At 39.7% G+C, this 27783-nt stretch overlaps 1 protein-coding gene across 4 annotated transcripts in view; it reads left to right on the top strand.

Moving 5' to 3' along the window:
- The window catches only part of hth (Meis homeobox homothorax), a 418172-nt gene that overhangs the window by 133907 nt on the left and 256482 nt on the right, over positions 1 to 27783 (top strand). For all 4 annotated transcript variants that reach the window (XM_018462843.1, XM_018462842.1, XM_018462840.1 and 1 more), the window contains exon 7: positions 11911 to 12040. In XM_018462843.1, coding sequence (XP_018318345.1) covers positions 11911 to 12040 — 130 coding nt within the window. The remainder of the gene's footprint in view (positions 1 to 11910; positions 12041 to 27783) is intronic.

Below are 27783 nucleotides of genomic sequence, written 5' to 3'. Positions count from 1 at the left end.
ATTCATTTTTTTGTAAAAACGAAAATAAGAGGTACAACCTCCAATGGCCTTGATCTTGACAAATGTTATCTAGAACATGATCCTGAATAATATTCAAGAGGTTTTAGCCGTCGGTTGAACACCTTGCGTCCAATGCTAATGCCGATGGTATTGTAACTTTTAAGCCTCATAACTCGAAAAGCACTTCATGAAAATGAACTTAATTATAGTGTTTTGGAAAGCTCTCGAGGTAAGCTACAAGAATATGTAATAAAAAATGGGGGTTGCATTTAAAAAATTCAAAGTGACCTTGCTCTCACCTTGACAACGCTACCCAAGGTCAAACCAATGATATCATCTTATGCTCCCCTCAAAGTCATAAAACTTTTGTTGGAACATATTAGTCATTTGACACACACTTTCAGAGATAATAGCTTGTAACACTTTACATGGGCCGCCCTGTATGTGTGTGCGTGTGTGTATATTTCTGATCCCCCGAAGAAACGAAATCTCGATAGCTGATCGTTGTTTCCTCTTTTCCTGCTCCGTAACCGCTCGTAGGCGCAAGGCTTCGCTAGAAGACTCTTATTCCCTTGGGTATTGCTATGTCCTGTACAAGGCAATATCGAGATGCTGATATACTGACACTAAAGACGACCGACCTCAAAGATTTGAGGTGCGATAATCACATTGCGTAAAGAGCGACAAATTTCTCGTTGTAATCATTATTGCATTCTTTTCAATTTTGTTATTTATACATGTGTATAAATCGGATAAAAGTATGCATATAACATATAACATAAATGCTGTAAGGATGTATAACTGACACCTCTCAAAAGTCATGAAATTTGAACGGAACGTTATAAAGTTTGCAATAAAAATTGTTTACTTGAAATTAATGGGGATGGAAAGTAAAAATTTAGTAAATTAAATGAACAGCCAATTAGATATTATTATATTACTTTATTGTTTTCTACAGATGTTACGTTACGAATATTCATTCGTAACATTTGGAATAATTAATTTTCTTCCGCTATTCAAGAGTACGCGTAGGAAGTTGCTCCATTTAATTATGATACGTAGAGACAACTGGATTCGTCCTGGCGGAAAGAAATTTCTTCATTCCATAAGAGTTTATATTGTTGTAAATATGGGATAATTTCCTACCGGTGGCTGTGATCACCGTTCAGATTGGATACGTATTTAATTGGAGTCATGTTGAACCATAAACGTAATTGTAATATGATAATTATACGGTGTCGGTGGGCCTGCTTGTTTCTCTCTCGTAGAGGATAAGGGGATATTAACGGGCGATGCCTGGGCGCGGCAGGAGCGACTCGCTGCGCACCGTCGTCACCTAGAAGAGGAGCGGTAAAAAGTGTAAAAGACTTCCTGTTAAACTCGGTACGAGAGATCACGCTATTTACATAGGAATAGAGCTACTCTCGATGACACTTTGCCCTTGGTGCCCTATTTTATGTGCTAGCAATTAAGATATAGCAGGATCAACATTCTGTCTCTTCTGTTCTACAACCATTGTTTACACATCATTCATAACTTTTGAATAGACACTTGAGATATCTGGTGCGAACATCATACGTCTAATTTGCTCGCATTTACCACGAAGGAAAATGTTCCCTGGAAATTTAATGACTGATGACTGTAGTCGTTAGGAAAATTTATTCATATTTAACGATACTGCTCTTGGCAGATCTTTCTGATATTTTTATAAAAGATGTCGAGTATCGTTTTAATAAATGAATAATTAATCGAGTATGCGCGAGTTTTTCTCATATTATTTATATTTCTTCTTAAGATGAGTATAGGTAATAAGTATACGTAATCGGAAGTGAAATGCGTATCACAAACTTCTGATTATTACAAATTTTTTTTCGTTTGCAAGGATTCTTCTGGGAGTTCTGCGGATTGCTTTATTTATACGAAAGCACTCCTTCTTACATCGTATAGACATATAAGTGTAAATAAATATATACTGATAGCGGCTAGTGGTACGGTCAACGGGTGTAATAATAGTGTGGCGTGTGAGAGAGTGTGTTGCGTGTTTCGAATGACAGACGTAAGGACAGGAGGTGAGCGAGCAAACCCCCATTCTCCCCTTCCGACACTCCCCTTTTAAAAACCATTTCCTCCTAACGACCGTAGCTGTTTTCTGCCTATGGCGATCGTCCTATTTGCTTGATCTGACGAAATTATTACGCAAGTTTGCGGATTGTGTAGTCACATCGGAAGATACTTATTGTTTCTTCGTTTATGATTTCCCATTTTTGACGTTAAGAATTTTATTCTTTTTAAACAATTCTATGACTACTTTTTACAGTTAATCTCTAAAATTTATTCGAGAGTATAATAGGTATGAAGAACAGGGTTCATTTATTTTATCATATATTTATCACATTTTTATATAAATAACTTTTTCATGATATTGGAGATACCATAGGGCAATTAAACGTTTTGGTAATTAATTGCTGCAACAGTCTCTTTTGTCTGTAGTTGTGAAAGCCAATATCTCTTAAAGGCCAATTTGCGCGAATCGAGGATGAAATATCGTTCGCACGTCGATCTATTCACTGACGGCTAACGTTGTGTGGTCAACGTCGGACGCGGACAGTTCTGGACCGACTTCTCTTCCTGTATGCTGGCAATAGAAACGGCATCTCTCGAACTCGAGCGTTTGATTGCGCGCGTTATTATTAGCGAGCTTCTCCAACGGCCGTGTCTCATTATATGACGCGTTACTCTGCCGCAGTAACCAACGTACGGACGAATAATGATCGATTGCCGATGCATATCTCGGGGCGTGCTCGTGTCTTACCAGTATTGTTTATGTTCTAAGTTAACACGTATCAATTAATTATATCGCAACAATTAATTATTTATAGATGACAGTTATGAGACGTGAATCTTTTGCTTCTCACATTTTCCTTCTACAGATTAAACTCTAAAAAAAAAGCTTATAATTCTATTTCTGGAACTACTACATTTATAATAGATAAATATGAGAGAAATTGTATGCAAAGTGAATTATTTATTTATTAAAAATTTTATTTATTTCAAATAAGTTTCCACCGAAAGATATATTTTCGTGACACGAATTACGCTTGTCTCCGACTTGCAGTCTCTGACTTGCCTCTGTTGAAAAATTTCGTCCAAATTCAACGGAGGATCTCTCACGACTTCTTCTATTTTTCAGCACACGTGGGACGCACGTACGTGGATGCGGGATCATGTTGTCCCCCCGCATATCTTTGACGGACCTTTCGGATTCGACTTGCTTGTAGCTAAGCTTTCGTAAGAATTTGCATCGCACGCTCCGTGCTGAAAATTCACGCCTATGACGACCTTGTTAAATATGGATGCAAGTTTACGGATATGGATCCATATTCCAAGAAAGGGGATGCGTTGCTCCCTTGATGCTACGCGATCAAGCGCGCTCGTAACACGGGCGTAGCAATCGCTGAGTATTCACACAAAGTGTGGTAACACACGGATAGAACGACTGACAGACGACTATGCCCCATGTACGCGTGTCACAGGGTTTCCAATTCGTCTTATCGCGCCTTCGGATCGAATCCACCCTCGCTAGAGGGACGAGAGCCTCTACAATGTCTCACGCCGTATCGTACAAAAATAAGAGTATTAGTTTGGATTACGTTCTCCATGTTGTGTATCGAGATCCCATTCTTTTATATTTCAAAAGTCTAAATTTATGAAAGTGTCAATATTCACATGGTGTTTGGTTTGTTCTCAGATCTATTTCTTCTCCAGATTGTTTTATGTACTTGATTACTGTTTGATGGCTATAGACATTTGCAAGCGATTAGACGAGTTATGTGCCATATTTGTGATCCTGGTTAACGTTACTGTCGGCTCTACAGTGAAACGTTTCGGTGGGTTTCAGGTCGAGTACCGCCGCTGTCAATACGTCCCTTCCTCGTTTATGTGCGTGCCGTGTGCGTGCCATAGTGTGTGTCACGCGATGCCTGTGCGAACGCGTTAACATATGTGGGCAGAACAGCCGCTATCAAGGCTTCGTCCGTCCGGTTCATTTCTCTCTCTCTCTCTCTCTCTCTCTCTCTCTCTCTCTCATGAACAGTGGTTCTCACGGATCATTAGTAGTTTATATTCTATTTGATTGTTTTAATATGAACAATTTGATATTCTCTTTCATTGCTTTTCGAGAACACTGTTATCATATAAAAATTTTTAGATTCTCACAAATTTTATCGAATACTTGTAATTAAATTGCATCAATGATTTCATTTAATATAAAATATATTTATATCAATATAGAGAGTCTCTCAAAGCAGTTTTTACGCGAACGTTAATTTACCAAAATAATAAGTTCTACCATAAAGATCTTTGCTGGTAACGAACGAGGAAGTTAACGACCGGTCTCTTGTTTCTTTGCACGATGCTCGCGAACCCTCGATTATTTTTCGCGCTAATGAACGTTTATATACATACAGCCGGGACTGGGTGTCACTGTCCGCGCTTAATGCGATTGCAGTTCACGATAAGATGTTGCCTCTTGGCAATCGTTAACGTCGCTTTCGCCCCGCTCGCTTATCCTACATGCACGCGCTATCCTTGGCACGCGTGTGTGTACAAATTCGCTCTAGATCTTATTGAAATCTCTCTCGCGGACGTTTTACCCTTGAACTTCGGAATAAGTTTGTCGTCTGAAACGCAAGCTCTCACCTTTCCAATTAATGTCATTATATCTTGGCGAAATCCACTAAATAAAAATTACCAAATAAACATTAACCATTTACTTAAAAAATTGCAAGCAAATATTTGAAATAAAATACTGATACAAATATAGATAACGAATATGACGATTCGTTGAGCTCATTGGCTCAGAATGCCAATGAGAAAGGTGGACACATCGTCAAGGTATACGAGAAAGACCGGAAAGAGAGAAGAGGCATGAGAAACGGCAGGAGAGATGCGGTGAAAGAGAAGGAAGGAGGAGATCAGCAAAGCCGTTTTATCCCGAGGGAGCGGAGGCAACATGGGAAACCAATTAGCCGAGGAACGCCGCCACCGTGCCGTTAGATATGAAGCGAGCTCCGATAGTACAGTGAACTGGCCGTTGCTGCCGGTTTCGACAGTGTTGTTACTGATACATTGCCGGGCGTTATCGCCAAGCACCCGCAAACCTGCAGTGCCATGAGCCTTCCTTCGGTAATATTCAACCCCACGGCCACGGAAAGATTGACGACTCACGGGAATTAAAATCCCGCCGTGTTCGATAACCGTGTGATTGTCCACCTCGAAATACTGCGTTAATGCGTGAGAATTATCTTACGTCTTTTCTTTTCTTTTCCTTTTCTTTATATATTTAATATCATATCGTCACGAGTGCGCAGATGTGCGCTATGATGCGACACAATACAAGTGAAAGATAAAATAATGCAATCTTGCAGTTAGTGTATTTGATAATTATGAACGAGTTTGAATCAGATTTAATGCTTCCAATGATTTGAACAATTATTTGAATGTCAAGTAAATGTTAATGTGACGTTGACATGAGTAAGAAATTCATACTTAATTTTTTGATTATTTAATGGTACTGCATAATTTTACATAGTTTTATTTAAAAATGCATATCACAACTTAATTACATCCATTCATTACTTTAAATATAAATTTTATATGCATAAAATATAATCATGCATAGAAAATTTCGATAGGGAGACCGAGAGGCGTGTTATTCATGGGCTAATTAATTTTCGAGACTGTAACGGACGATCTCTGTACAAACTCTTCGTTCGGGATTCATGTTACCGCGTAAATCTCGAAGATTCGGAGAACGTTGTTCGTCAGCGAGGATCACCTACGGCGCGCTGCCGGTTTTTCGTGGTCGTGGCTGTTTTTTGAGATGGACGATCATTTGGAAGTCTAATTTATACGACAGTTAAATTAAAACGACTGCGGTGGCGGCGATGGCGGAACGAGAGGTGGACGCAACTGCGAATCTCCATCGAGTACGAGGGAACGAGGGTGAGAGTAAGTGAGACGGGAAAAGCACGAAAGAACGAAAGGCAGGCACGGTATATACAGAGTCGGGAAGTTGAGAGGCTCTTACGTGAAGAGAAGAGGTACAGGGAATACTCCGAGAAAGAGATGAGACTATATCGTGATTAGGGAGGAATGTTGATTAGATCCATCAGCTGGACGAGTGCGGGCCCTCTTTTCTTCTCGCTGGACCCTTTGCCTCTTAAACCGATCTCCCTTCCTCTCTCTCGCATCTTTCTGACCTAAAAACTTGATTCTTTTCCTGTAGAGACGTATAGTTCCCGAATTTATCATCATATACTATTTTTTTTTATGGCGTTTCAACTATTCTGCCGAAGAGATTACTCTTGTTTGTGATGCATTGCTTATAAATTAGAAATTAAATTTGATTATAATTATATTAACATAACTAAATTAAATATTAGATATCAATACATCATTCAATCATCAATATATAAAAATCACATGATATCATTTTATTTACTTTACAATATATATAAGTTACAAATATATTTCTTGTACACTATATACAACTCCAACTATATTGATGGATTTTTTATACATGTATATATATATATATGTATGAAATTGGTACTGGTCTAGTTCAATCATCATCGATAGTTTTGCATTAGAAATAATCGTATTCAGAAAAAAATCAATATTTTGCTGAATTTTACGACGTAGAGAAATCTAGTCATTTGCTTTGATTCTGGAACCGAAACTCGTTTTTGTGGCGAATGTGTTTTCGATAACGCATCATCGTGGCAGCAGCCAAAAACGATGGATGCCCGATGCAGTAGGAGTCGTAAAAGCAACAGTATACGAATCTGGATTTCGTTTTATTGACAACGCGCCAAATACCGGATTCCATATTTATGACCGGTCGGTCATCTTCTCCTTCGTGTTGTATCTAACACGTCGCTCACTCTTCCTCTCGTCTCTTCTCATCTCAACCATAAATTTGTTTCGTTTATACGATCGTTTTAAAATCATTCCTCAGTCAGGTGTACACCTTGTTAAGGTTTAAACTCGTGGCCATTTAATCGCTTGAAACTTGTGGCTATATGTAGTTAGTGCCTCTAAACTCCCACCTACAGCACATTTTTTTACTTTTTTGCACCGTAAATCCGTTACGAAAAATATTTATAACCTGAATATAATCGACGAAAGGAGATAATCTCTTTTGGTCTTATTAAAATTATTCGAGTACATATAACTTTTTACTCAATATTAAGTGTGTATGTTACGTCATTTCTGAGATTATGAAAATTATGATGGAATTATCGTGATGATTTTGTATCGATTTGAATGTTTAGACAATTTATCAGTTTTTCTTTTGAGGATGTTTTAAGAACAACGATTAAGTCGATGTTATAACTTCTATGGCAGGTAGCTTAGTTACCTTGAAAATTCATCTCAGATATGTCTCGATTAGTTCGGTTGGACGGTTACGATGCTGGCATGATATTCCATTACGAAGGAAATGTAAATATAATTGTAGTGTGCTGACATAACGGTAAGATAATCCGCCGAGCGGAGGCGCTGCCACTGCAATAAATTGTAATTTATGATCCCTATATACGCCCGCCGGTATCGCCGAGAAATTCAAGACTACACAGACAGAGACTAGACTCTCTTCTCTTTCTCTCTTTCTTTTGAGTTCGTCTCTCTGTCTTATTTTTACTTGCTTTCTCTCTCTTGTCTACGTTTCTATCTATTCTTATTCCGCTCTGCGGAACGAGTAAGAAGACAGAGACTCTTGATCTGGGTCCAGTCGATGGGCATACTTACAATGTGCTTGTCTTACTTCCATAATCTATCGCTGTCTCTGTCCAGTCTGCTACTCTGTCCGACTTGGATCTGCTAGTTTCTCCGTCTTTATCGCCCCCGTCCGCATCGTTTATGTCTTGTTCTCTTAGCCTTCTCTCGAGCTCTTGAGCACCAATAAATTAATTGCAGAGATTTACATATCTCGCCCGTAAACCAGTCAGCGAGACTAATGCTTGGCCTCTAATTACATAATTATATGGCATTATGTTACGACGGTCAATTAATATGTACGTACAATGATTCAAAAACGCGATTTGCGCGATAATAAGTTACGTTTCTTCGCGATCTCATGCGATTCCACGCAAAATGTCATGCTTCAAATCACCGAATACACATACGATGCATATGCCGCATCGATAAGCGATCGTAATTTATCGTCCGTGAGGATGACAGTGAACGCGCGTCGCGTCGGTTATGCTTTACGGCGAATATCCCACAAGCGATTCCCAGTTCCAATCGCTCGCACTTGCACAAAACGTACGTTTCGTGTGGGATATTACGCATTCCACGAAACATTTCATATCATAATGACGGCTGTAACAATACGGGAATGCGTCAGAGCGCAAACCGATATTGCCTAATGCTGCTACTCGGGCTTCGAGATTTCACTTTTCCTCCTTCGCGTAGATTTCGCAGATCGCTCTTTCGAGGGGTTCCTCGATGACTATTACTTCCTCTCAAGGACGCATTCTCGTAGTTCTGAAGAGACATTTTTCCTCAACGGGAAGGAAACGTACGGTATAAACGAGCGGGGGTGGAATATGAGATGCGGGCAACTGATTTATTTAAGGGCCAGGCCAGACATCCGGTTTGTCGAATTACACTTTAAGAGTGCCCGTAGTAGACGGTCTGGCAGATACAAACAGAGATGGACGACGTGATGAACGTGCGAGTGAGAGGCAACGACGTGGAACGAGAGCGCGTAGCTCGTCGACCCGTTAACCGTTTATCATTGCATCGACACGAGTCACGCGGTGGACCCTACTGGCCACTTAAAAAACGGCGATTCAGCTTTTAGTAGGAAGTGACGTCAGCTTTGAAGGTATAGGTGCCGTGAGCTATATCTCTCTAAACGCGACGTAAACAGCTTCACTATACAGCTTTCATCGTACGACCCAAGTTTGTCGACCGGATGATGATAATTTAATGAGAATATTCATTCCACAATATCCTCAATAATTGTGTCGTTAATTGCGTTGTCGTTTCACGATCTTAATAGGTAAAATTAACGATGTCCCTAATAATGTCTGAGAAATTGCTCAAGAATTCCAGCGGTTATCGCACGAGTTTTCGATTAATTTGACACAATCTTTTTCGAGGTTAGTCTCATTGAAATGATATCGCTCGACTAATTATTGTAAGCACGAATTGAAGATTATCCGCTTTGACAACCATGATCTTTCGTTTTGCGTTAGGTGCTAGTAGGAAACGGTCCGACGACGACCAATGCATTATTAATGTCCCCTTACTCGTTACCACTCTCGTATTTACTTGCTCATGCAATCTATCGGTGAGTATACCCTGAATAAATAGTCATTCAAGGATCGTGAGCAATTAATCAAATCAAAGAGTATCTTCTTATTTCATGTACACTGTGTGCTTGTTTGAGATTTTCTGATAAGAAAATCATTATTTAATTATTTCATGTGAATCTCTTTCTGAGTTATCATTATATGTATGTATAAAAATGCATACATACTCATATACATTATCATATATTTTACACTATATTTGTCTCCTAGTCATTTATTTCGTTTAAAAATTTAAGTTATTTGTTCTTAAACACATTTAAAAAGCAAAAAATTTTTCATATTTTTCTATTTTCTCGAATATGAAGAGTCACATATCTTTATTTTATAAAATATTCAAAATTACTTTTTTTAGTCAAAGTCATTTTTATTCTTATTTACAAGAACTCTCGTGTAATATATACTATACTATATAAATACTTTTATAATTTATCTATTGTTCGTTACATTTCACAAAAAAATTTTTTTTAAACAGTTCATGCTAACTTCTGTAAACCAATAAATTCATGTGACGCGTCTCTGCTCTAGCAAATCCTCTAGAGTTGACCGCGTAACGATTTCAGACGAGATACCAGAGCAGGCAATCGAGGGAGGGAGCGAGTTGGTATATTATCGCGAAGATGACGCTTATGACAGCATGTGGGAGTAGCTGTCACTCATTGTTGCCTGGCCAGACTTGGTACACCCAGACATTTCGCTTCGTGATATCGAGAGATTCGCCTGCTTCAAATTCTTGCCCTTCAACCTCGCGGCGGGACGAGATCAATAAACTGTCAAATATCGTGTTTTTTTTTAAATGTATGTTTTATAAAAAGTACAGAAAGTTACGTTTAAAATGATCGCTATTAAGATATATTATTTGAGCGGAAAAATTTGTGCTCGAATCTGTTTGAAAAACGAAGTCAATGACCCTGAGGAGGAACCGTTCGTTCATCGTGTACGATCGTTATGAAGAATCATTCAATGAGTGCTGTGCCATCCCGCCGCGCCGTGGCTGTAATAACACTAATAACACTTCGGAATACGTTAGCGAGAATCAACGAATTGCCTTAGATTGATCGATCTACGATTTGTTATTTGTATACTGCCAAGTAATTCGTGCCAAGGGAGAAAGTTGGTTGAACTCATTGATGTTTTTTTCCTTTGTTATCCTATGAAAATTTTATTCATGCACATTCATAAACAATTTCAATATTTTTTTATTTATTTCGTTCATTGGTCATTTATATGTTATAACTGCAGTCACGTATTTTTACGTACAGTGCTTTGTGCATTGCCGTCGAACTGATTCGTAAAACAAACTTACGTTCCGCGCGCGAAAGTAATTCCGCGCGTGTCCCGACGCAGATCCGTAGACGTCTCGTTTCTTTCCTCCTACGGAGAGAGATTCTCTACGAGCGTCATTATCACACGACTACACCTACGGAATAAACGATTGAATATTTACGGCAGACATTCGTCGCGCACGCGACTTCTCCCAGTAAATCCGTTGATTCGTAAGTCGTGCGCGTCTTGTCGGGCTCCCCCGAATCATTTAAGTATGCCGGCAGCATTTTCGTGGAGAGATACGTGTGCTCCGTCTTTAATCGAGATCGAAATCGGCTTGACGCACGCGTGGATCATCAATGGTCAGTGTACAGGGTATACGCGACAAATCGCGAAATTTTTTTTTTGAGAATCAGAATTCGGAAAGAGTATATTAAAGACCATTAAAAATTAACGAGACGTTCTATGTCACGATGAATTATTTTGGAATGCTCGGTAATATAAATTGTTTAAATGTTGCATCATATATTAATTTGATAAATATATATTTCGTAGAATTATATGAAATTTATTAATATTCTTGAGGCTTTCACGGGTGTTACCTATGTGACAATCTTGCGTTTCGCGGGTTTTCTCCGTGTTTAGATCCTGTATCAGGCTGCTCCTCGCCCTGATGAAGTGAACTGCAAGGTTCACGAAACGTTGGCATTCCAAGAATGGATCTAAACACGGAGAAAACCCGCGAAACGCAAGATTGTCACATATGAAATTTATGTTATTTTTTAGTACATACACCAAAATAGTGTATTGTAAGTATCCATTAATTTTAATTTTGTCTTATTCAAAAAGTCGAATACTTTATCAATCAAATCAGTCACGTTATTTTTACATGATGTTCATTATTGTTTATATAATATATGCGATTAAAAAGAATACCTAGAGTATGTATGTGTTCAGCAAAGACAACGAAAAAATTTTCGACGTACGTTTAGCGTGACATGCGCTTCACAAACTAGCAATTTTTATTTACATGAAACAAAACTATTGAAAATGAAAATAATATATAAAAAAGCAATATCAACGTTTTGCAACAGACGGTGATTGATTTTCAAATGTCAATATTTTTTAAATCGTCTAGATGAAGTCGATACCGATGTGACGCGCGCATGTAGTTAATATTAAGAAAGAGAAAGCTAAAGTACGAGAAATTTGAGAAATAAATTTGTAAATGTAGATGTAAAAAAATGCGCGCTTTTCTGTATTTCAGAGGCCGCCTTCCTCGTCGCTTTCGTATCCCGGCGCGGGTGCTAACGATGATGCCCGCAGCCCCGGAAGTGGTGGTACACCTGGACCTCTCAGCCAGCAAGCGCCAGCCAGCTTGGATTCATCGGACCCAGGTAAGTTTGATCATTGTAAAGGAGAAATATGTAACAACATATTAAGCATAAATTTTTATTTGCGTTATACGTATTATAATTTATTTTGTAACGATAAACAACACGTAGTAGTTGTCTTTTTTTAAATATCTAATTCAGTATTGGATGTAAAGGTCACGTTGGGTTAAATATACGTGCGCGTAGGTGACGAGTTATAAAAAATTTTTGGATCGATTGAACTTAAAGTAGGTCCCGCGCGTGGGGGCGAGAAACATGTCCAGGCACGACTCACGCGGGTGACGACGGCTAGGCGGGCTAATGACAATATCACGCGACGAACAACGAGTTGATGACAATCAAGACGCGCGACTAGTTGGGACCCCACGGACCGCTTCTACACGCCCTTCAAATTTTATGAACACGGACGCGAGCGTCTATACCATCAAACTCGTGGCGAAGCCACCGTCGAGCCTAATGAACAGTTTGTCGCATTGGCGTAATCAACGAGAATACTATTGTACAACAATAATAAATTATTATGCTTTATTTCTTTAAGCAAATAACGTTTTTTTCCAAACTATACTGGCACAGTATTATACATATAGATTACACTTTTTTAGTCCTACTGTATTTATACGAATATTTCGTTGCAGAAAGACACTTTGTTATTTGTTGTTTTACTGCGATATGAAGAAAAATGTATTTCTCTATATTTGCTACGATTTATTCTATCGTTAGCGTGTAATAACGAGAATGTTTGTTGATAGTACCGAAGGAAAAGTTCGGTAGTAACGGACGAACCGCGCCAATGGTTAAAACGCGACCGGGTTCAGTCAGTCACCGGAGGGTATACAAGTTCACGACATCATCCCATAAAGATTCATTAAGGTCCGCCGTTCTCTATATTCGTTCTGTCGTGCCAACATTATAGTGCCGCGTAGCGTGCCAGTTCGGCCGGGCATGCACGCACATACATACGTGTACGCAGGCGAGAAACAAAACGGTTGATCAATAACAATCATAAGTGCGAGCTACGCCAAACGACGGACGACTGGGCGAGAAGATGAAACCGATGATGACTGATAATCAGTGAAAGAGAGAACGAGAGAGGAGGAAATAATGAATGGTAGTTTCTGAAATGGTGCCGCGCAACGTTCAAGTTAAGAAACAGTCTTGTTGCATCTTCGTTGTTGCTATAATATTCGACGATGCAAATGGAGCGCGTGCAACGGCCATTTCGTGACGAGATACGAATCTGCTGTGCGAGATTTGTCGCGGAAAAATGTTGACGAGGGTCTTGCGCGCGAGTTTCTTTCAGCACGTGCCTACCGTCCTTTTAATTTCGCCAAGCACTTACTAGTACACTTAGTCGTACAAGTTCATGACTCTTGCTTTGTAAGGTGAATGGCCTAATAATATCATTTATCTATATGACATATCCGTAATTGGCATAAAAACATAAGTGATTCAAATTAATGTTTTTAGAAAGTAATATTCGCAAGGTTTGGAATTGTATGATCGTAAGTATAATCGTTAAATTGCTATTGTTCTTATGTCTTACTTACGAAGAGATATGATAAATGAAGGATAATATGTCCTCCTGCTATTTCCAACATACAAAATAACTTATGGCCAATTCTTATCTCCATCAAGGTAATGACATCGCTTAATAGGAATTTTGTTTATCGATGGTATTTAAAATGAATATTTCTAAATGTTAATTAAAACAAAAATATATAAAGAGCATATTTAGAAGCATATAAGGAAACCAATTTTGTGGAAGAGAAACGAATAATGTACGTTACCTAATATACGAGATCTTCCTACTAGTTGAGAAGTTCTTTAAAGATAAAATTTTTTTCTCGCTTTCTCATACACATGTAGCACATATCCGACAATGTTAAGTCATCTTCAGATTTAATATCCACGAATTGAACGTGCGTGTATTGCGCGCACGGGCTACTGCTAGTTCGTGACCAGATATCAATCTCCGCGCGCGAGATCTGTCGTGAGAGCGCGTAGAACCCGAGAGTTTCGCACGTGGCCACTATGTGGAAAGCGCAACCGTTGACGCACGCGAGATTGTGAGAGAGGAAAAAAAATTGATGGCTCTCCTGCGCAGCGACAGGAACATGATAATCCGCAATTGGCGCTTTCACCGAGCGACGATAGCGCGTTTGGAGAACGTCCGTAAAGATACGTTCTCTCCTCGTCCTTCTGTTTTTCTTATATAAGCATGATCCGATAGCTATTCTGATCAACGCAGTCGACGTCTCGGGAAATGCAAATTGTCCTTTTATAAAACGGGAAAACGTGCGGATGTAATGAACGTGAATATACATGTTTTATTTAATAACATGTAATCGATTAAAGGTGTTAAAAGAACTTAATTGGTACACATATTAGATTCGCGGAAATACCATCGAGCTTAGACAAATCACGCCTGTCAACATAAATTAGCAGCCATATGATAAGACTGTATTTATAATTATTTATATCAGTTGAATTGTTATATCAAATGAGATTATTAAATTTCGCGCACACGACATAACATTTTCGTTCTCGATTTACGTACACGCGTGATTAAAAAATGGCAAAAATCGAAAGAACTAACAATGCATTGCTATCCATTATGTCGCGTATCTCGTATCTCTTAATCGCAACGCTATTGCGACGTACGTGTATGTCATTAACGCGAAAGCACGTTCACGGGCTTCGAGAAGCGAGGAAACGATACGAGTGTCGAATACATTAACAACTGCAACGAATAATCGCCGCCTCGCGTCGCATAAATGTGTTCCGAAATTCCGAAACGTCGTTAAATGATAAATTGATTTAGCTCCGATAAGCAAGACAGCGTTACTCTTTTTTTGTCAATTTTTATTAATAAATTTAATGATAACTAAATTAAAACAAAATTGAATCATGAAAAAACTGGTGATGATGTACTTAGTATCGTGAAATTCGCGTCGCAATTAATTGCATTATCAAATGTAATGATAAAGGGCTGCAATCTTGAAGTATTAAATAAAAATGTCGATGGCGCTCATCTGTGTGCATCTCGCGACAATATGGATTATTTAGGTTACTTAATCCTCTTTAGAAGTTTCATCCCTTCGTAAATAGTGAATATTGACGCATGTAGATTTTCTTACACTTACATACAACGTGAGTTACTTGCGTTGGCTGGTTACTTAATGTCGAGATGTTATCGACACATCCGGGGTTGTCATCGTACGGTATTTGCTCGGTTCGTTTTTCTTCTTCCTTTCGATCTATTCGCGGTTCTTCTCGTTCCTTTCTTCACACTGTGGGTCTTCATTAACGTGCCAGCTTGTTTGCTGCGAGATATCATCATGAACATTTTTTTTTTTTTTTGGATGCCTCCCACTTCGCCACGATGACTGACAACGATATCATCGCGCATCGACGGACCTAATTTGTATTCCATCATTCGTTAAATAATAATCTCACGGTGGTTTTTAGTGCTATAACTCGCAAGGAAACGTTTCTCTAAACTCTCCGGCGATATTATTCGCGAAATTGTCGGCGTTACTTAATAGTTATTACTTTGACAATAGCCGATAAAATTTCCGAAACGCTCATATTCTTTCGAAAAAATTGCTCGGAAAAGGTTACGAGCTCGGCTTTAAACCGTGGCGTAGAGAGTATCGTATATGAGAGATACAAACTGGTACATCACATTTATTCTAGATCAATGGACGTAGATACAATAAAATCAGAATGCGAGCGATACATTTGACATTCGTTTTTTAAATGTTCACCGCTACACGACATTTATGTCGTCTCATCCATCGTCCAGTGACACTTTCATGAAAGCTTCGATGGAGACGTCACGTGTGTCAGTCCGGAATGTTTTCCAGGACGGGTTGGAAACGCGCACACACCGCTGATACGTGGGAAGAGCACGGCTCGGGGCATTAACATATCGTGTTGCAATCGCTCGCGGATATAAACACGTTCCTCCCCGCAGTGGTTATAAAAGATTCTATCTCGGCTTGGCTGACCGATTGCGATACACGGCCTCGAGGAACTACGCGCCGTGTGTGTTATGGACGAGGTAAATATACCAGCATATACGGCGACAGTGCAGCTCTCGTAAAATTTATTTCGCGTGTGATACCCCAACTTTTGTTTTTCACCGAACGAGCCCTCTTCACCTTGCTGACTAAATATATACTTCCTCGACATTATCGCTACCTTCTTTTTCAAAAGGAGTGACAATGTTTCGTATTACCTTGCGTTGATGCTCATCTATAATTTCTTTTTTTTACTTTTTGCATTAATCGTATCGTGCTCGGTGATCATAAACATATAGTACATAGTACGATCGTTAAACATATAGGTACTTCATGCAGATGACGACAGTTGTTTTAAATCATCTACTATCTGCACTTTTGTGAATATGTTTTCAAAAGTATTTAGAGACACGTTGATAATATATGTTTGAATATTATGTGATATGAAATTAGAGATAGTTGCTACTTGCCTTAAAAATTAAATAAAAATGAATATAATTGAAACTATGAGATTCGACTCTTATTCTCAATAAGAATATTAGAGAAAGAGAGCCAATTTTTACTTAATTACATTATAAGATATCCAAATTGTTTTTTTAAGAGTCTCCCGTTAAGTTAACAAAATATCACCGATTAACGTCTCTTCTCGAACATGATTTACCATCTCTGAAACGATCTCGTGCTGATATCGATCATTCTATCTTTGAAATACGCATTATTGCTCGAGCGACAAACAAACAGAGAGAATCTTCCGCTCTTTTTTTTTTCGTATTCGGACACTTTCCAGCAGATTGGGTCTTTCGATTTGGCTGGAACGGGTCCTGTCAACCAACGACTGTCCCTTCGTAACAACCATCGACATTCGACTTTGTGTACCTTTCGAGAGATCTTTAATCGACGGTTCATCGACTTAGTCGTTTCATCGTCGATTTCTTCTGTCTTGGCTTTTTCTCGCCTCTCGATTGTTCTCTCCTTTTCTTATGCGCGGAAAGGAAGAGTACAGTAATGCGTGAGAAAAGGAAAAAGCGTTAGATATCCCTCGTTTTCTGACAACTATCGAGAGTGTGTCGGTCGAGGAAGAAAGAGGCAAAGTGACGATGAGGACTGGCAATAAGGGGGAGAAAAAGGGTAAGCGTTAAAGCATGTACGGGGACTAAAGATCACGAGGAATTCTTGGAAATCGGCTTACACGGAGGAGAAGATGCGAGAGAAAGGGGTATCGAAGGAAGGAGATAGTAATGAGGTTGATTCTCTGTTTTCTGTGTTTTCAGCGAGCGGCAGAGAGAGTATCGGTCGGTTATCGGGCCAGAGCTTTTTTCCTCGTTTTGCCCCCTTCTGCTCACTCTTAGAATTCGCTCTCTTCCCCCGCATTAGTTTCTCTGGTACATCTCTTTCTCTCTTTCTTTCTTGAAGCATAAGAAGGTCTCCATGAATTTCTGTGTCTTCTTTTTTTCTTTATCCTGAGAACGTTTTGATCATCCTAAATAAAACGTCGAATACGAGACAAGAATCTTTCCATTGTCCGACAAGAAACTTTTGTTTGCTTCTGATCTCATAAATAAAAACCGATACTTTTTCTAATTAAGAAGATTTTTCTTTAATTATAAGACTTGGTTTAGATTCTCTGATAAAGAAAAAAAGATTCTTTCTCTAGTGTACATCGCATACATTAGAAATAAATTGCTATAATTTATTCCTTAAATTCAATGGAAATAATTTAACGAAAATACCAATTATTACATTCTTACATTTCGCGGTAACAAATCATACACTGAACGATTTAATAGCCTGTTACGAATTGGGAACATTCGAGACCCAACTGCAGAAATTGGCGTAATACGCCTTATTATTATCGAAACCGCCACGACGAGAGGTTCTCAACTTGTGCACGCGAGTGATCGATAGCGCGCAGATGGCACCAGGAAGCGATTAAATTATGAAATGTGTATATTTGCAACGACATTGCTCGCGCTTACAACGACACGTCGTGTACAAAGTTTATGAGACGTAGCCGGGCAGGGGAGAAACCGGGGTCGAGCATCGCGATACCAAAGTTAATTGGCATGTTAATGAATAATAAACTCGTGTCACTCGTGCGCGGAGTATCGATAGCTCTCGGGACGGTTTGTAACTGCGGACGTGACAGCGCGGCTGGTACTCTCTCATTAATATTATTGTTTACTATGCCTCTAATCTCTAATTTTTGTAACCGCGCAACCACGTTTTTACCGAATGATGACTTGTCAGGGTTCATTGATTTGAGCGACGGCGCGCTGAGCATTATTCGTTATCTTCATTCCCGGTTGATTCTTGGTAGTAGTGCTCTGGTCTGGCTGATCGAAGAAAAAATTTTCTTATCTGTCTCATCCGATAGGCAAAACCTACGTCAGTGAGCCACAACTGTAACGCCGTAAATTGGAAATGAGACGTTTACCATCTGGTCGATTAATTCTTTGAGTCACGGATAACGATAAAGCCACAGATCGGACTTGACAAATACTCGAGTGTAATATGTATAAAGAGAGTAATATAATAGAGAGAAATTTCATTGTTCGAAAGACATCCACAGTTTCTCGTTCCAATATTAGCTAAAATTTTTAGGCTTAAACCCCCCCAGGCAGAATAATTAAACACACTACGGATAACTTTATACATTTATTAACTTTTTACATCTGTGTATCTCGTAATACAGCCAGTTTCATTTCTTGTATTATTTTTCTGTGTACTGCTAACGTATGTAAATAATCGTAGCAGTAATCGACAAAAACAAATAAGCGAACGCAATATTATTTATTGGCCGTTTGCCCCCCAAAAGCAAATTTCAGGATATTTACCTCTCTACCTCATTTCATCGGCATCCTAATAAACGTCGGTATATTCCGGGTGATTTAAAAATAGTCATAAATTCAATCCTCTCACATTTTCTCTTTATCTCTTGCGTGTGCGAATGCTACACGCGGTCCGCAGAAAAATCAATTAAGCGGCTTATGTGAAATATCGGCGCAATTACGCACGATTGCCAAATCTAGTCGGGCTATCGATGGCTGCATTATCAAATGCTCCCGTTCGGTCGTGTAGATTTCAGCTGCAATTCTCTCCCGCGCACCGTCAGCTTTTCATCGAGCGTGCGCATTTTTATTACGCGGCGTACGCGATGCGGAGGCGTATTACTGCGCTCGGTGGAGCGTGCACGAAAAGGGAATCGCACGCGAGATCCTTTTTCACTGAGGCGAACCAGGAGCGATTGCAAAACCGGTGATCGATAACGGATTTCACGATCGATAGATATTATACGTGCTTTGGTATTTCATAAGCACGGTCCTAGAGAAATTCCCATGGAAATGTTATACGCATGGATTGTTATGAATTTTCTTGACAAGAATTTAACGATAGAGAGATTTTGATATATATAAATTCAAAAAATTAGCAAAAGTTAACTCAAAACTGATATATGACAAGGATGGTATATTAAAATTTATTATATGTTTATTATTCTATTTACCAAAATGTCATTCTAAGTTTATGTAATCGGCTGGCCAATGAAATTACGTTCCGTGATGTTCGCGATGACAATGCAGCGATAAACAATTTCATCAGAATCTCGCTTTATCGCGAAAGTCCACGTTACTTGTAGGGACATTCCGATTCTTTCGCGAAGCCATTCGTCAACTGTTATCAGGCTGTCGGAAATCTTATAACTCTAACACGACATTAATTACGCTTTGTAGCGTTCGAGATATGTGTATGTATACTTTTGGTCGAGCGTGAGGCTTATCTTTTCTCACGATGCAGTCATACGCTGTAGTTTGCCGGTACCAGTTTATCGGAAACACCTCCTTTTTTTGCTGTTCCTCCGGAACCCCCGGGGTGTTGACGAGAGTCGATCGTAAATTTTCTGCTGGTAGAGGTGATGCATGCTTTCTTTCTTTTTCATCTCTTTTTTTCATTAATGTCTCATCATTCTATTTCATCTTTATGCATTACATCATGTAATGTTCAAATATTATACATTGAAAGCTAACGGCAAAATTCATTAACGCAATTAATATGAAAAAATAATGAATAGGTAAATATCTTTTATTTAAAACAATTGTGCGCTTGTTTTCTTCAATTTCAGACCAAGTATGGAATTTTTATTTAAATATTTTTTATGTATTGAGAGAGAGAGAGAGAGAGAGAGAGAGAGAGAGAGAGAGAGAGAAGTTTACGATTTGTCCAATATTTTGATAGACTGCATGGCAAAAATAAATTAATAAATCAATCTTTGTGTACAACTTTTGTTAGAGAATAATTTAATTAAATGTTGCATTTTTCATATTGCATTTGTTTATTTATGCTCGTCAAGAAACGTTTTTCTTATCAAGATCATTACGTGCCTCGGAAGCAACGAATCAGAGGAAGCCGTTTGTATGACAAAAATACGATTTGTCGAAAGTGTTATAATGAATAATGCGAGTAGCGCGTCCACCGCTCTCGGGGAGTCAGTTTCTCGCCATTACCGATACTGTATCGGCAAAAGAGGAGTGATTGTGGCAACAGTAGAGGGAAGGTTATAGCTGGTTCATTGCATGCAGTAAACTTTTTTTGATCGCAACGCATGCCTACATATGGTAAATAAAGAATATATATATATATATGTATATATCTTTTATGTACAATATATATATATCCTTTATTTACCATATGTATTTACCACATGTGATATATATATATATATATATATGGCAGTCTTGTTTATCTAAGAGGCACTTAAAGAGCAAGGAGACTGGCGGGATCAACTTTAATTGCGCATACTGTATATTTACTTTTTTTTTGTTCTGTTCATCAGGTGATCTCTGAAAAAAAAAACATTTCACCATTCAATATTTTATTGTTAATTTAACGTAGGTCTAATTATTATGCGAATGAAAATTGATTTCGAATCAATGGCGGAGAGACGCAATATATATTACAACCACGATTTGATATATATAATTTACTTGTGTATATATATATATATATATATATAACTTATTGTAGTTGAGCACCTCTGTCCGACAGCTGTTGGGAGCACGTAAGATAACCCAAACCAACCGAGTTGTCCCTAGTAGTCGGCTCGCGTGCGTATTGACGTAGTTTGTATTTTTTAAGTCTCTCGTCATGCCCAAATGGCTCGGCCACGCCGCAACGCCGGAGCTTCTTTGATTGTCTTCTGGGAAGCACCGAGATTCTTTCCTTCCTGTCAGCCGGTTAATAGATCAGCCACGAATTACCACGAAGTCTGCCACGAAAGCCAATCAACGTCGATGCACTCCTGAAAAGATACTTTAGCTCACGTTCTTCGAACATTCTTTATTGTGCGCGCAGTACGAAAGAAAGCTGTTCTGGTAAATTAATGCCCATGCGACTATCCTGAGTCATTATTCAGTGTTGCAGAATTTCCGCAAATTTCATAGAAATATCCGTTCTTCTCCAAACAAGAAGAGACAAAAAAGGAATACTCTTGTAACATTCGTCAAGCACGCGAAACGAGTTAGTGACAATAATCATTAGTTTTAATCATTTTAATAAAAAGAAAACGTTGAAAAGCACGCAACCGTACGAATACGTTCATAATTTACAACTTCAATAAATGTCCCATGTCAAGAAATAATAAATAGCCGTATAACATAGTTACTTGGATACTATCCGTGGTTCTAAACGCATTGTAACGATATGGCCCGTAAAAACTTAACGAGTGTCGAAATTTAAAAACCCAAGATTAACATATTATTCAATCGCGAACAAACGATCTTTACTTTTAGATCATTTACAGATCGCTCGATTACTCGCTCTCTTCTTTTAGTATAATTGCAGGCACGCGCGTATCGCGATTTACGCAACGAGAATTGAATCATGAGAGCGACTTTATATCTCGATTTCATCGTTCTCGAGCCACGCTCAGCTTGTCTTATTTCGTCTCGCTTTTCCTATTCACGACGATGCTCGTAAATCGTTTTGGTCTCTCGAGGGGGAACCTCACGTGACGCCTCGTTGAAACGTATTCTTTTCGACTTTATGCTCGCGATGGTAGTAAAATCTTATCCTTACGAGACACTCTTCCGCGCCGAGGACTAACGGGCACGACTCCCGCCGTTTGGTGCCCAAAGACCAGACGGGGAAGAATACGTTCCTCTTGGACGATAACATCGCGTGGTACCGTATGGCGCGTAAAACGCACCGTTCTCGTGTCACTTAAGACCGTAATACGCTTTGGCGCGGAGAAGCGCAGTTAGTTGGCGACGACGCGATGTCCCGATGGGGAATTCGGCCAGGGTCGCTACTTCGTTCCGATTACTGCTGTGGACGCAAGATTGGACCCTTGCATTAATTGTTGCGGCACATTCGCATGATCTGAGAGCGAACTTCTCACTGTTCAACAACGCGCTAATAATAAGTAGTTTACACGTGAAACACTTAGGCAATCGAAATTGGATACATCTCGATACATCGCGAAAAACGCTTGGCAATCTGTTTCATCATATCCAAGCACGAATTTTGTAATCGCCATCGCGATTGGATAGAAAGCTAAAAAAAAACTCTTTTACCACTCTGTCAATATCATTTTATTTTAGCAGAGTTTGATATTCTCGTAAAAGAGATTTTCGCAAAAGATTCACCTCGCACCGCTCGAATTCTTTGCAGTGGCCACCTCTTTTGCCGATTTCTTTTTTCTCTTTTTCTCTCGCCTGATTTCCGACTTTTCTATCTGTACTTCCATCTTCTCTTTGCATTCCTTGGGGTATTACACGCCCCAGCGTGTACCACGTATCTTCCCTCTCGCCTACGCGAGGCGCCGACTCGTTGCTGCTTCCTCGGCAGTCCTACGGCTTTCCACGTCGCGAGGATGGGCGAGCGAACTCGTTCAAATCCCGATGCGGCGCCAGGAACAGCGCAAACCCATTACGGATTCATCGTGCGCCATTAGCTAATTCTTCCCTTGCTCCTAACATCTTCCTTTCCGAGCACCCTTTTACCGTCCATCGCGCGAGCGCGAACGATCGTCTTCAGCTCTCTTGTTCCCCTCTTCTTCCTCATCCTATTTCGTGCTTTCCCATCGGACCCTTCAGCCAGCTTTCAGACTCTTGTAGACCCTTTCTAGCTACTCGGCTTCGCATTTTGCGTAAATGTTCTTATCGCACACTAAATGAGGATCTCGGATTTCCAATTTGAGAGATTTAAATTCGAAAACAAATTTTGGAATTATTTTGGCAATAATAGGAAAAATATTTGAATTATGGATCATTCAAGTTCAGGATTTTTTTGTAATCGTGAAACGACCTCTAGCATTTAGTCAGATGGGAATAGTTTGCGTTTTGAAGAGATCCCGAATATGCTCCGAATATGATATGATCAAGAGTATGCTCGATTTTCCGGGAAACATGTCATAGTGTCGGTTGAAATATGTGTGATGATCGACGAAAGAGAGAGAGAGAGAGAGAGGGGGGGAAGGGGGAGAGAGAAAGAGAGAAACGAACGAGGAGATCGGTGAGGATAGCAGGCGGTGAAAGCAAGAGGAAGACACGAGTGGAGAAGAGTAGAGGACAATCCCGTGCGCGCACTATGGAACGAAAATGCAGTCACCCGGAATAAACGAGGAGACCCGAAGTTGTTGGTCGAAGTTCAGCCAGAGGGGTTGGGAATGAGTTTGCGTCGTGGCGGTGATGAAACTTTGCCGTGACGAGAAAGAGGGGTTGTCACGCCGTTCGCCTCTAAAGCTACCCTATCCACCCGCGTGAAGCGTGGTAACACACCCCCCTTTTCGTCGTTTCAGCCATTGTTCCTTTACGCATGGCATTCTGGCTTTAAATGCGCGGCTTTGGTATTCTTGTGTCCTCCCTTCATAGGCGACGAAAGAAGCGCTTTCCAACCACTTGTGCGATCACCTTTGTTTTGACGTCGGATCGAGAATTCGCGAAATGACATTTCGCTTGTGTAAATAATTTTTTTCTTTTTTCTTCTCTGATATAAGTTCCCTACAGAAATAAATTATTTTACACACAAACATATCAAAAGTAAAGTAGGTTAATTATGTAACTCGATTTTATTAAGTAGGTATACTTATAAAATTACATCAGGTTTAGAATTGTCTGTTCAGTATTAAATCAAATGCAGGTTAGAAACACGGATGGGATATTTCGGCTGAGGCTTCTAACGAGAAGAAGCGCCGCGATGCGATGCGACGCGACGCGACGTGATGAGACGCATCGCGCGGAGGTCGCCGCTCGAACGGGTTTACAGCGGACCACACATCGCGGCCACGAGGATAAAAGACACATCATCCTGCGGCCCGTCGCGGATATAAAGACGAGCGTGACATATTTTTGCGATGCCTGAACGATGCGAGCGCGCGTATGAGCGCGGGATACGCGCTCTACGAGCCTCTAAATATAGAGCGTGACTCACGACGCGACGCGTAGGAGGAAAGAGAGGTGGTGGAGGAACGGGAGAAGGGAAGAGACGTGCAAAAATACAACGAGAGAGTGTCGTCTCTGTGCGGAACTTGTGCACGACGCGCGTAACCTCGACGCTTCCATACGTTTGCCTTCGCGTTTGCGTCCATCCACTTTCATGCACGTTCATATAAACATCTGATTTAACCGCGCAGCCTCTTATCCGCGACATTTCGCGCAATCGACGAACTCTTGTCTAGATCGTATCTCCGTGTGGACGTATTCAACACTATAGCATGTTAATGCCGTTACTAAAAAAGGGCATCGCATTACTGCTGTAGAAATAATTGCACCCCCGTTTTTCTCAAAACAAAAAATACACGATCAATCTTAGTTTTGATCTCCGTGTCTCGCGTATAATGCAAAAGAATAAGTAAAATAAAAACAAGGTTTCCATTAAATTCTTGAATCGATTGAATTCCTTTGCGAACAGACAAAATAAAATGAAAATAGAGAACGAGGCAGAGAGAAGAAGGTCCGCGAACAACGAGAAGAAGGCGATTTTTTTTTCGCTTTTACCACTGCCGAACAGACTTCATTCTTAGTTTACAAGCGTGTGGTCTACAAAGAGGTTGCCACGTTGTTAAAATAACCACAGAGACCCGCGACTCACGAAGGCGTACACTCGTTCATGGCACAAGTGTGCGTGCGTGATTTTGCTGGGTGCACGAGCGGAGGCTCTTACGTACGCATGTACGCGCACGCAGCCTATGCACGCATGAGCGTATCTTGTGTAGGTGTACGTTGAAACGAAGGAAAGCTACGACGGGCAAGGCTTCAAAGATGCATCTTTACTTTGTGACAACTCCGGAGTGGCGGTCAACCTTCCTTATAACCGACTCTCGCCGAAGAAGGTATTTCCTTGCATGTAAAATTGCGACCGTCAAAACACGCGCAAATCGTCACTTGCGATTCCAGTCGACTACGCCATAAGCGAGAACATCGCTAATTTTCTGATGCATCAACAATAACTTAAAGCTCAGCAAAACGGATATTTAAGGTAGAAGAATAAGGTCGGAAGAAGTGATCGCGCATACCATATGGTAATGAAAATACTTCCATTAATAAGTATATTCCTTTTTTTGGAGCAGTACATATAGCACTTTGCGGGAGTGTTTTAGTTTTTTTTATCTTTCGTCGAGTGATTACTTGGTCGAAACGAGAACCACTGTGACCACTGCCGTCACCACGGCGGCGGTAGAGCGGTAACGTAAGAAACTTTTCGAAAACCACAAAGTACGGCTGTAAAGGAGGGCCGCGTGCGCACACGTCACGCGTTTTACGGAGGAGTCGAGGAACAGAGTGAATAAGACGCTCTCCGGATTCTCACGAGATCGTGCGGGAGGAGGACAAAGATATGGGAAACCTCCGCAACGTTCCTCCGCAACCCGAACCTCGGTAACGCGGTCGCAAGCGGACTGACATTTTTTGTCGGTGGTCTCTCGTCGACTTTGCCATCCTCGACGTGACTTTTATTGCTTGTACGGCGTAAACGCGGTCCCGTCAAGAGTGCAGGAAGGAACGCGTGGCTTTATCTCGTTAAGGTCCTACAGTTAAATTCGAACGGCTTAACTTAATGAGTCGATATATCATTTAGACTACCGTTTTACTAAAAAAGAAGAGAGAGAGAGAGAGAGAGAAGAATTTTTGAAGCAATGGTATAATACATGAGTTAGAACGAATTTCGAACGAGCAATTTAATATTTTTCCAGAGCGCGATAATTCTTAATTTATTTTGGTACCGAGGACGGCATAGGTCGCGCGCAGGGTACCGAGTGTGACATGAATGAACAAAAAGGCTCAATCGATTATTCATTACAACATAGCGCTGTCGCGAACGAAGAGGTAGATGAGGCCATGCGAAAAGAAATGCCCCTAGATTCGATAATAATGAAACTTACTGACGTGTATGATTGAAAACGCAGGACGTCGGCGAAATAACTGTTAGGATAGGGAAAAATGACAAGCGCCGCAACGAAGGGAGTATTGGCGTTATACTACAGACACATCATTATGCTCGATTATATCACACGGCGAAATCGCCTGGCTAGTGTTTTCCATTTTTCCAGTGGACCTGCCGTTGCCCCGTAATAAAATGTAATTATGCCCGATAGCTATGTATTTAACAAGCTGTTATTATTTCTTCATCGCGCCGACAAAACTGACTGCTAACTCGAATACCTGCGGCAGCACCGTAAAATTACGTTTGCTGAAAGAATTGTGCTGAGTCAAGTTAGGCACGAACGGGCGTACGAAATGCGAATTATTTTTCCTGTGTGAGCAAAAGTTTTTTTATAAACAACTATTCGGATGTTGTTCTTTGACTTATATTGTTCGAACTTATGATTAGAATACTGCGGTAAGCCTAAATCGTGGTAATATCACAAACAAATCTAAATTGAGCAGAAATATGTATCGAAATGTATTTATATTGATTACATTATATTGATTACATATTGTGCGATAATTTATTTATTCGACGTAGCATTGAGAGAGAGAGAGAGAGAAGAGGACCATAAAGGTCTTATGATATCTGTTACGGTTTGTTTTTTCAGATTGTATCTCGAAATCGACCTGATAAATCAACCAATCACTAAAAATTTTTTTGCAAATCGTAAACTATATGATTATTATTTCACTGACAAAATCATAGGTTTTAGTCTGCATTATTAATAAAGGCGACTATGGTAATGGAACAACATGCTGTTCGAAACGTGTCGTATTATATAAGATGATTTAATCGATTCTAAAATCCAGAAATATTAAATGGAGAATGGCGTAGGAGACAAGCATTTGTGTAATTTGAATAGGAAACGCATTTTGTAAAATAATTTGTTTCTGTTTTTAGATATTATATAACTAAATGTACTCTTCTCTGCAGTTAGAGAAAGAGAATGTTTAAAATTATTTGAAATATTTTATTCGCTATTTGATAAAACTATCTGGATCCAAAAGTGGATATATGAAAGGAAAATATAAATATGACTTGATAAATATGACTCAAGACATAGTAATTAATTAAAAGTTTTGAGAATCTTTATGTCTTGTTCTTGTTTATTTAACTCTATTTCCGAATGATTATATTTCGAATAAACTTTATTTTTTTTTCGCATGTGAACATCGGATATCCACTACATATTTGGAAAGAAAAATAGAAAATATTGAGTGCGAGAAAAAGAAATCCATGACACCTGTACGTTTACAATAAATTTGCTACTTTTTGATAGAAGCTTTCAACCGAGGCCGAAATAAA

The sequence above is a fragment of the Mycetomoellerius zeteki genome, unplaced genomic scaffold (assembly GCF_001594055.1).
Source record: "Mycetomoellerius zeteki isolate Tzet28-1 unplaced genomic scaffold, Tzet1.0 scaffold146, whole genome shotgun sequence".
Taxonomy (NCBI): Eukaryota; Metazoa; Arthropoda; class Insecta; order Hymenoptera; family Formicidae; genus Mycetomoellerius; species Mycetomoellerius zeteki.
The sequence above is the reverse complement of the archived record's forward strand: the minus strand, read 5'-3'. Positions and strand labels throughout refer to the sequence as shown.